A 12,357-nucleotide genomic window follows, 5' to 3' on the forward strand; every position below is an offset into this window, starting at 1 on the left:
TTACATGGCACTTCTTGGAAGATTTGGTATATCATCTGCTCTCCCTCTAGGCCATAATGTTTTATCCACAGACACACTTGTTTGATTGAGGGCATTTTAAAGCTCCCTTCAGCATGAATTCGTGTTGGGTTTCATTCACCATCATTTGTTCCAATCCTCTCTCATATAGAATTTAAATGGTTTACTTATTGAGACATCAAGAGGTTGCAATTTTGAAGCAAGTCCTCCCGGAACAGCAAAACGCTCTGTATTTCCCTGTCTCAACTTCCCATTCACAGAGTTTTTCAAATGAGTGCTGAACTGATCAAGCACAAGAAGAGAACTCTTCTTCAACAAAGCACCTTTCCTTCTCTCCCACATTCTGTTAATCTATAACTTCATACCAGCCTCATCCAGTCAAACCTTGTCATGTATGTGAACAACACCTGGCAGTATTTCAGAAGGCACTTGAAAATGATCTTTGAATTAAGTTTAGTACTGTCAGCACAACATCAAAGGACAACAGTGTAGTGCATTATTTTCATGTCCACTTGTTTTTTGTATGGCAACAGTTTTGTTACTCAGCACATCAAATGTCAAAGGAGCTCCGTCCATATTCACTATTTGGCTTAGTTGCACACTAGTTTTCTTTCGATGTTGAATAATGATGTGATGGAAAGATAGCATTTTCTCTTCATACTCTCAAGGCATTTTCTGAGGTATGTTGGTTTTGATTTGCATGCTAATCCATGACACTTCACTTCATAAACCTGTAGCACCAACCAATTCCAAAGTCAGTTAAGTTCAGCTGTAGTGCTCACTTAAAACTGTGTATTTGAATCATTTTTGCATTAATCCCAATGTCATTTTGATGGTGTCACTGAATCTTCTAGTTTCGGCCATTTTGCATTCAGTCCACAATTGGAGCAAATTAGTCTTCCTTTTTTTTCAGTTCTTCTTTACTAGCCTGCTAATAGCAAATGGTTTTTTCTGTTGGTGGAGAGATGAAATGCCACTCAGCTGCTATGTTTCAATATTCTTCTGCATTTGCTATTGCTTTAAATTTACAGCCCACATCAAATGAATACCTTTTATTTTTTCCATTACAAAACTACCTAATAAAAATATTGTACTGTTATCGATAACACGAATCACTTTCAATTCACTTTCACTGGCACTGTAGACTGCAATGACACATCATAGGCTAGCCAGTGTTCTGGGTTTGTGATGACGGGGCAGAAGGGAGACAACGTTAGCAAGATTGTGAATTCCAACAACTCATATTCATTGCACTGGTGCACTGCTGCTGCCAGTTGAATCCAATGTTGCCAGATACAGACAGGTCTCCTGCAGCATCAAATATATGACCATTTTACGATTGGCAGGAATTTTCAATCAAACATTGTGCATTTTTATATCAATTTCGAGTATTAGAAGCACCTGAATTTTAGAGGCAATTTTTTGAAAGAAAAAGTGTGTGTTATAAAGCAGCTTGTACCTCTTTGTGGTGACAGGGCATGACTACAGCATGTTGGGGAGTGACCTCATTCAGGCAAACCACAGGTGGATTATCATCATCTGCAATTTACCAGTGAACAGGATTTTTGGGATGGTTGATGTCGGCAGCATGGCAGTTGTCTCCAACACATCTTTCTTCACTGCGGTTGTGTACAATTTGTCCAAGGTATCCACAGTGGAAACACACAGTTATGTTGTCTATCTCCAAATGCCTGTTCTTTTGTGGGGCATAACACCTGGCAGTGGTGTTAGTTGTATCTGTATTGGTCAGATGTTGCACTGTCCGTTGACGGTTGTGGCATATGTCTAAGTTGGCTTGAAAATTCTTCCTGGCACATTCAACTGGTGGTGGTGCTAAAGATTGATACATCTCATCTTGAACATTCTCTTTTACCTTCTGCCATAACATTTTTGACTGCTGCCTCTTGCTTACCGAGTCTGACAATACTGGCTGACATAAAATGCTGTAGCTCTTCTCTTACTGAGAGAGAGGAGGTCACTGTGGTCTCCCACAACTGCCATAGAGACCACATTTTAGAGTCTTTCATCTGACTCTTGTTCTGTTGCATTTTCTTGATGTGCTGGTACCACATGATGAATTCCTCAGTTGCTGTGACATCGAGCTCAGTACACGTCGTCTGTAACTGCTTTCATCAAGTGTGAGGCTTTGTGAGCTTCTCTCATATTCAGATTCACAACGTGGCCTAGGGCTAAAACATTCTTTATGTAGAGCTGTGTTGCTTCCCCATGACACCGAGCCCTGTTCAATTTTTCTGCTATGTACACTTGCTGCTAATTGCTGCCACACATTTTCTTCAGTTCAACCTGGAATTTGTCCTAGTTCTGAGGTTCACTGTTTTTTAACCATTGCTAGACTGTACCATTTAAGTAAAGTATGTATCTGCACATACATCACGTCATACTACCTGTTGTATTTGGCAACTCAGTCAAATTCTTTCAGCCATTTTGTCATGTCCTGAACAGCGTCTGGAAAACACTGGTGGATGCTTGGTGTGCAACTGACTTACAGCTGTTTTTGAAGCGACTGGTCTCCCAAATGAATACACACAGTGTGGGAACACTGCACCGCTTAAGTTCCAGTTGCTGTCTGTAAAGGCAACAGTTTTTATGTGGCCTAATTGGAGCCACAGTGATATTAATACTTTTAAGTAGACTGCATCTCCACCAAACAATGTTATGACAAAACCACTATTAAGTCCAAATCCGAAAGCAGGTTTGTCAATGAAATACAACACTTAGCACTGAACGCACATTTATCACAAAAGCCAATGATCGCCATAACAGAACTCAACTCCTTGATGGACAGTGCAGCTATTTACAAAAATGTCAAATCTTCCGGAATACACAAATATTACAAACATAAGAATTTTTGAGACCCTTCCATAACTGATAAATACTAAATGAGAAATACTGGAGGTGGTCAGATGTAGGTGATGTACGGTATGTGGGGCACTCAACTGCACGGTCATCAGATCCCGTACAAAGTCCCAACTTTTAAACAGTCCAATCTAGCTACTGTCACGAATGACGATGATGATGATGATCATGATGATGATAATGATGATGACAACATTATCACCCAGTCCCCGGTCAGAGAAAATCCTCAACCTGGCTGGGAATGGAACCCAGGACCCCGTGATCCAGAGGCATCAACACTAGCCACTAGACCACAAGCTGCAGACGGAGGTGGTCAACTTTGAATCGATGACACACTGTACACCAGCCAGTGATGCTAATCACCATGCCACTCGTGATGAAGCACAGCTCATGGCAACATCAATAAACTACAATTGTGTCACCTAATTTTTCTCTTGTCAATAATGCCTTCAAAAAGTAATGGATAGAGACTAGTGCTTCTACTACAAAATCACATTGGGCAGTACTTATCTACATGATGTGAAAAATGTATAATACCACAGATACGAACACATAAATGGGATGTACTTCCTGACTTTTAGAACTTTTTCTTCATCATGAAGGTGAAAGGGATCTGTTGGAGAAGGTTAAAAGATAGGGCAGGTCACACAGATACCAGGATGAGGATAGACAAAAATAAAGGGAGAAGTGTCAGAGATGCTAGACCAGAGATGGTCACTGGTAAGCACTGTTCCACCTTCAGTTCAGAGATAAGAATGGGGTGAGAATCAAAGATAGATTAAGAGGAACAGAGATGAATAGTGCAATTAAGAAAGAAGGATGTACATCAGATACAGATTTTCGGTGACATTTGAGAGCTTTTTGACTTTACTGTCGGCATTATGGCACTTACAAGTCGTTACCATTTCATGATGTAAACAAATAATTCTGCTAAACCCTAGCAGTAGAAGAAACTGTTAAAAAAAAAACAATTTTTCAATGTATTCGGTTAATTGAATGAGTTAAGTTTAAATTGAAATTTCTGCAAATTTAACTTCAAACAATGTGTAGTTTCAGCACCTATTATTGTGAGGATATATAAGGACCTGATTTTTGGTCCCGACACAGTCAGTCCACAGCCAGGTTCCAGACGAGAAACCTGTGTTTGTTAGAACAACAACAATGCTTCAAATTAACAGTGAAATAAGTGTTACACAATTAGGCCATGTGTTAAAACAACAACAGTGTGTGCTCCATAAGCACCTTCTTATTCTTCAAGAAATGCAAACTATGTGGTTAGGCTTTTACTGTTCCCAGATGTTCAACTGGAAACTATTGTAGCAGTATATGGATGTACACTTGCAAACTATTAATGAGGCTTATAGAAAGTTTAAACAATGGTGCTCTGCCCATATGTAACTGTGTATTATTGGGGGGTTGTGAACAGTGAAAGTAAAAGACTGTGAAACACAACTGTGCACCTGTTGGCTAAATCATTTACAGTAGACAGTACTGCACATCCACCCGCTATTTTTTTGAAGACAACAAACTAAGAAACAAAGAAGGCAAACCATCACAACCAGGCGGTTCCACCTAACTGCTCAGCTGTCAAAATCAGAGCAATTAAACAATTTAAAAATCTATAAATGTGAGACACCTGTAAAGGTAACTAATCTATCCAGACAAAAGTTGATTCTGAAGTGTCATGTTCTGTAGCACTGGAGACTGACCATTGCCAGCTGAAAAATAATGAGGTCTGTGTTTCAAAGACTATTATGCTAAAGGCTGCAAATGGATAATATGTCCAGCCAACAAGTACATGTGTTGTGAGAATCCAAAGTGTGATCAAAAATCACAGTGAATCAATATTAGAAACAAAGTAACAAGCTTACATATAATTTGATTTTATTTCATTCAAAGTATGTCCTTGGTTAGCAATGCACTATCTCAGGGTTTAATCCATGCCTGGTAGCATTTCTGGAAGGGTTCTTCTGGAAGTGCATTCAGTTGCTCTCTCAAGGCCCCTCAGTGTCAGTAATGGTATCAAAATGTTTACCTTCAAACACAATTTTAATTTTTAGGAAGAGCAAGAAGTTTGAATGTGCTAAACCTGTTACGTTTGTTGTGGACAGACAAGAACACTTTTTCCGGCCAAAACCTCGCAAATCAAAAGTGAGTTATGGCATGGCATCTTGTGATGAAGAAGGAAGCCATTGGTCCATTTTCTTGTCTCTTTCTTAGTACATCATTTCACAAACATTGCAGTACACCCTCATAAAATTCACTGTTTGCAGTTCTTCCCATTGGAAAGAACTCTAATCACACTATGTTCCCAATATTGGAAAAAACGAGTGTGACTTTGATGACCAATTCTGACTGACATGTCTTTTTAAGGTTCCATTGGAAACTCTGACTTTTTGTCTCAGGGTCATAGCCATAGAACCATGTTCCATCTCCAGTTACAATTTTCCTCATAAAGTCTAGATCTGATGAAGGCAATCCTTCAACTCCATGCAAACTGACAATATTTTCATTCTATTCATTCCTCAGAAGTCTGGAAACACATTTTGAACTCAGTCATCTTATTTCCAAATTATCAGCTAAAATGCTTTGCAAGGGCCCGTACAAGATGGGAAGTTTTTCTTTACACTCTCAAATAGTTACTCGCCTGTTTGAACAAACAATTTTGGCACCTTTTGCATGTTTCCTTCTGTTTTTTAGGTTAATGATGTCTCAAACTCTGCTTGCCCTCTACCAACACATTTACACTTTTAGATCATTCATACCACTGCCTGTCTCAATGAATCTGGCTGTCAGACAAATTACATCAAATGGTTGTAGCATCAGTAGTAGCTGGTAAAAAATTCTTTTGCCATATGGTTTGATTAGATTTGTAATTATCAATGACAGAACACACCTTTTTGAATCTGTTGTTTTACCATAACACAGTCATAATCTTATCCTTCGACGGCACTTCTTGCAGGTGTCACAAGAATATTGGCACTACACTCTCATAAATTCCTCCAATAAGTTCATACAAAATCAACTGTTCTGGGCAACTGCCTACCACTGATCACAAACTTATCCCACTATTATCAATGAGATGGTTCTAGTCAACAGTCCGCAAACTTAATTTAACTATCATGGGCTGCCTTCAAGTGCAAACACGTAAGCAGCCTCACAAAACAGCACAAATCCCCATGAACAGAGCTGCCTACAGTTATGTGAATAGTGACAGCCAAATAAGTCAGGGAGGATCAGCTCAGTGTCATTGCTGGGGAATCAAGCTACTATCATCATTGACTAACACCAGTAAGTTCCAGCTTGACTGATGACAATCATCAACAAGAGTTAGCTATTCTGCAGCAATATTTGGGTGCATTTAAGTTTAGAGTGGAGATGAGGAAGACCAGATGACCTAAACTGAAACGATGAAACAATACTGAGAATCATCCACCCAACAATCAGCACCCGTGTTTCTCCCATTGAATGAGACACAATTAAGGAAAAAGGTAGAGAAAAGGCTGCAAGGTATCATTCAGCCAACAGAGTCCTTGGTCATCTCCTGTGCTCTTGTGAAGAGGATGGCACTCATAATTCTGCTTCAGTAATCAGCAGCTGAACAAAATTGCAAAAAAAGATTTATAACCATTGCCTCAGACTGACACCACCTTGGAATGTCTCATGGCAGTGAAGTATTCCTTACTAAGGATAAGCATACTGGCCACTGGCAGGTTAATCTGATTAGGCAGACTGGAGAAAAAAGTGCTTTTGTAATAGCTGATGGCCTCAGAGTTCAAAGTATCATCCAGTGAACATCAAATGCTTTTCAAATGGACGGCATGTCTTTGCTACTTGGATGGTGGTGTTTTCTTGAAGACATTTATATCAAAATTCCGATATTTGTGCACCAAGTTAATAGAAATGGAATTTATCCTTATCTAGTTAAACTAAGAGCCATAAAAGATTTATCAATTACCCAATAATATAGGAGGTCTTTCTCGGAATGTGCTGCTACTTTCAGTTTCAACGGTGATCACAACAGCAACTGTTGCTGAGAGGAGCAGCCATCAACTGTGTTGCATTTAGCAAACTCAATAGCATGTTGTGCCACTGAACAGTCAACTCCATTCTTGGTCACAGTCTGGCAGTGGTCATTCATTATTCTGAAGCACAGCTGTTTCATAGTCATGCCAACAGAAATTGCAGCACAGTAGATATATGACACAGTTACGTTCACAGGTGGCCCTCCCTCTGATGCGATAGGATAAGCCTGTGACAGGACTAGAGCAGGATGTGCATGGTGGGTAAAATGGTGAATTGTAAAAAGGCCAAGTCTTTCCCATGAATCTTCCACAGGAATACAACCCTTATGGCAAGGTGTTTCGAGTGGGAGTGAGACGTTGTTGAACCAGGGTGTTGTGTAGGTTGGGTGAATGGCAAAATACCAGTTTAGGAAGGGTGGGAAGGATTGTGGGTACGATGTCTGTCATTTCTGGGCAAGATGATAAAAGAAACGAAGCCCTGTCAAAAGACACAGTTTAATTGATCCAGTCCAGGTTGATACTGGGTGATGAGAGGGACACTCCTTTGCAGTTGGTTCTTGGAGGAGGTGGGGGGATTAGGTATGTGAGGACATGGCACAGGAAATCTGTTTGTGAACTAGATTTAGGGGATAGTGTCCGTTTGTGAAGGCCTTTTTGAGACATACAGTATATTTGGCAAGGAATTTTCATCACTGCAGATATGCTGTCCACAGGTGGGCAAGCTACATGGCAGCGATATTTTGTTGCAGAAGGACTGGAATTCTGCTCTAATCCATCCTCTTCATAAGAAAGGCGACAGAACAGATGTAAACAACTATTGTGGTATCTCTCTCATATCAACAACCTATAAGATTCTGTCGAAAGCTCTGCAAACTAGGACAGAAGAATAGCTAGACCCACAGCTGAGAGAGTATCAAGAAAGTTTCAGGAAGAGGCGATCATGCGTCGAACAGATAATGAACCTCAAATCAATCCTTTCGTACCTGAAGCTCAGGAATAAAAATTTTGCTGCGGGTGGATTTCAAAAAGGCACACGTCTCGATTGATCGTAAAACCCTGATCAGAATTTTAAAAGAACTTGGCCTAGACAAGAACACCAAAGTGATAATCCAGCAAACACTAACCAACACAACCTCAAAAGTGAAATTTAGAAGAGAAACATCAGAAGCTTTTGAAATAAAGACTGGAGTGAGGCAAGGAACCTCTGCTCTTTAACTATGACCTTTAGAAGGTGCAAAGAACTGGAAAACCAAGGAATTAAAAATGGTGTCAGACTGGGTTACAAGAAACAAAATCTTGAAATCAATTGTCTTGCTTTTGCAGATAATCTTGCAAATTTTTCTGATTCCACGGAAACAGCTGAGAGGCTAATGAGCTTAACATACAAGTACAGAAGACTGGCCTCCTAATTTCATTTGAGAAAACTGAGTTTATAATGAATATAAGTTCACCACCAAGGGAGCTTGTAGTGGGTCAGGCAAAATTAAGCAAGTTAAAAAATTTGAATGGGTAACAGACACCTTATCAGTCAAAGAAGCCTTAATATCATGCATGCATGGCATTCCATTTAACCAAAAACATCTACAACAAAATATCAGTATCGTTCAATGCAAAATTAAGGCATTACTGCAGTGTTATCTGTCCAGAGGTGTTTTACACTTCTGAATGCCTAGTAATGAACAAAGAAGGCCTAATCAAAAAACTTGAGGCCAAGGAAAGGAAGATTTTGAGAAAGATCTTAGGTCCCATCAAAGACAATGGGGAATATAGAAGACGCTATAATCATGAACTGTATTTCCACATAGAGAAGATAAATGATACCATCTGGAAAATAAGGATTATGTTTTACGGACTTATGACCTGAATGAGCCCTGGATGACTCACCAATCGTTTGATCACCTACTTGCAGGAGAAGTAAACAAAATGGGCCTGGCTCACAGGTGGAGAAAGATCTTAAAGAAGTGGGGATCAGCCATGGCAACTTCTTGGAGTGTGTTCCACTCAAGGAGAAACTTTTGGCATGGCAGGGTTTCCAAGAAAAGCCAAAACTATAAACAGGAAATGCTTGGAACCACGAGAGGAAGGAGCAAACTGAGAACGAATGTAGGAGCATTGGGCAAACACCAGAACATGTAAAGCAAGAAAGTTTAAATAATGTGGTCCAAAGATGGCCTATATGAAATGAATGCATTATATTCCTGCTATTTTATGAGTGTGTGTTCCTATTATCATATGCTGATAGACAATAAACTAATCAAAAGAAAGTTTTTTTTTTCCTCCCCCAGTTTACTTTCCTGTCCAACAAACTTTCACTTCTTTTGGGACTTCAAAGTACCATGTGTAACTCAGCCACTGCCTGAAGCAAGTTGTACACTCCAAAGACTGTCTAATAGCTTCATGACTATGTATCTTGTATTAATGGTATGTTATAGTACACAACACAGGAAAGCAAAGCACTACAACTTTCATTACATTTTTCTCAGAATGAATTTTTACTAAGCTGCACTGATTTGAAACTTCCTAGGGCAGATCAGAACTGTCTGCTGGACTGGGAACCTTTGCCTTTCACTTGCAAATGCTCTACTGTTTAAGCTATCCAGTCATGACTTATGATCTACCCTCACAGCTTTACTTCCACCAGCACCTACTTTCGAAACTCCAGTTCACTCAGAAACTTATTATCTATGACACTCAGATGTTCAAAAACTATCCAATGTCCCTTGCATAAACAGTACAGAAAAACTTAATAGCCTCCACATTCAACTTAACAGCCTCCACATTCACATGGCTAAGGCCACTCATAATCAGATTAACATACATCCTGCCTTGCAATGGTCCAGTCAATTACAATCTTTGTGTGGTTTGGACAACCTTTATGTACGCCAAGTGCTTTACACAGACCACAAAGAGACAAAACGTATCAGTTACAATTGTAGTAAAGATGTACAATTTTTTATTGTATTCTTCAGTTTATAAAATTTATGAACCATTTGATAAATTCTGAAAAGTTGATTTAATATGATGCTTCATAGTAATTTAAATCTTAAATAAGTCTAATTTATTTTTGATTTTCACTGTAACAAAATTCAATGCAGACATACCAGTGGCTGGTATAGGATTCCATGGGATACGGGGATAGTCGGAGTCCTCAGCAATGAAATTTCCAATCTCACTGTATTTCTTTTGGACTGTCACACTCTCCTGCACATAAAGCTGCAAATTAAATACTTTATATCCATCAAAATCGCTAAATACGAACCAGGAAAAATAAACAAGAAATGCAATAAAAATATGTGCCCCATTTTTTTCTGTATGCAACATTTAGTGATTCAACAGAAACACATCAAAAATCTCGAGACATCATATTAAAGGAATGTAAGAACATAAGTGTTAATCCAGTACAGGTATTCTAATTTATGAGAGCAGATATCTGGTGTATTGATTCGCTTCTGTTGACACCCCACAACAGTAGCAATAAATATTAATGTAAGAAAGGTAAATGTTAAATATAAACAAAATACATTATCATTGTGTTAAATAGCTGCATTTTCCTCTAAGTTTATAAATGTAAATAACTGCTCATGTTTGTTGCCGCAAGAGGAGAGAATAATTCACAAATAAGTATTTGCACTGTTGTACGGAAACAAATCACACAATCCATTGAAATAAATTAAAAATATGTATTACCTGCATTTTGTGCATTCCAAGATACAATGAAGGTGACACTACTCCACCGGAATCTCGATATGGCGACGACCATTGACTTCCACTGAAAAGATCTAGTGTTTCTGCTTTCCCATCTCTCATAAGCCATGCAGTAACAATTGGTGAATCAAACTGTTGGGATAAATATATTAATGAATATAACAACTTACAATTGGTGAAAATTTTCTATACAGAATATGAAGTCTCTTTTTAATACAAGACTCAACCAAAAAATCAACAGTCAACTAAAGATAAATGAAAAAAGCAGAGAACACAAACACCAAAATATACACACACACAGAAACACAAAACAATAACATTCATGACGTGACTAACAAAAATAATTGCTACACTTAAACATGAAAACATAAATCAGCAGACACGATAGCAAATATATTGAAGAAAGAGGGCTTATACATTGCTTACGAACAAGAAACACACTCCAGTCAAATTTACAAACAACAGGCAAACCAGATAAATACCAAGGAGCTGGCATATAACAGTTAGAATGCCAAGAATGTGAATCAGCATATGTTGGGATGACAGGCAGGAATTTCAAAGATAGGTTGCCAAACACTTGATAAAACAGGGACATGAATCATCCAACAGGGAACAATACATGAAAATTATTAGAGTGAACAATCACAACTAAAATTTCACATACAAAGTGCCCTTGCCATGAAAAAAAAAGAAGAGTAATTAATGACCATATCAGTATAAGTAATAACTCCCAGATCATGTAAGCCCCAAAAACAAAAAACAATAACAAACAGATATCTGAAATATAAGCAGAGTAAACATAAGCAGAGTGTATAATTAAGGAATCTTAACCCCCCCCCCCCCCTCTCTCTCTCTCTCTCTCTCTCTCTCACACACACACACACACACACACACACAACAAACGAAAAATATTAGGATTGAATGAAAATACCTCCAGGACCATACATATGAACCAATACGGACTAATAACACTAGAAATATTAAGCAATGCCAAACAGTAAATTATCATCAGGATATTTGTGCTGCAATAGTTGTTCCTAAACTGAAAAACAAGAGACTAATATGACAAAATGTAACATAATAACTACATAATAAATACCATGTGCAGATGTGTGTGCGTGTGCGTGTGCGCGCGCGAGCGAGTGTATACCTGTCCTTTTTCCCCCTAAGGTAAGTCTTTCTGCTCCCGGGACTGGAATGACTCATTACCCTCTCCCTTAAAACCCACATCCTGTCATCTTTCCCTCTCCTTCCCTCTTTCCTAATGAAGCAACCGTTGGTTGCGAAAGCTTGAATTTTGTGTGTATGTTTGTGTGTCTATCAACCTGCCAGCACTTTCGTTTGGTAAGTCACATCATCTTTGTTTTTAGATATATTTTTCCCACATGGAATGTTTCCCTATATTATATTCATAATAAATTTATTATATGTATAAAAAGAAACATGTATTAAAGGCCACGGAAGACTCTTCACAAATAAAACAAGCAAAACGCATATGGCAAGAAACAAGTTGACTTTCATTTAGTTGCACACATGGCATACACCAACATGAGGAATGTAAAGGCTTAAGCCATTACACAGCAAGCTTGCAGTTTACATCATAGTACAGGAGCTAATAGTTCTGAACAGCAGTAATTATATTCAACTGTTTTATGTACTTTGATACAACAATACTTTGGAAGCTGGGAGTCACATTATGATCATTAACTAAAACACAGCTTGTCTTAAAGTC

General features: G+C 38.6%; 1 protein-coding gene across 2 annotated transcripts in view; it reads right to left on the reverse strand.

The window, feature by feature from the left end:
- Positions 1-12,357, reverse strand: part of LOC126267175 (eukaryotic translation initiation factor 2-alpha kinase-like) — a 165,367-nt gene that overhangs the window by 100,042 nt on the left and 52,968 nt on the right. For both annotated transcript variants that reach the window (XM_049972136.1, XM_049972137.1), the window contains exons 6-7: positions 10,608-10,757; positions 10,022-10,133 (exon numbers count right to left, since the gene is read on the reverse strand). In XM_049972136.1, the coding sequence (XP_049828093.1) occupies positions 10,022-10,133; positions 10,608-10,757 (262 nt within the window). The remainder of the gene's footprint in view (positions 1-10,021; positions 10,134-10,607; positions 10,758-12,357) is intronic.

Source organism: Schistocerca gregaria, chromosome 4, assembly GCF_023897955.1.
Source record: "Schistocerca gregaria isolate iqSchGreg1 chromosome 4, iqSchGreg1.2, whole genome shotgun sequence".
Lineage (NCBI taxonomy): Eukaryota > Metazoa > Arthropoda > Insecta > Orthoptera > Acrididae > Schistocerca > Schistocerca gregaria.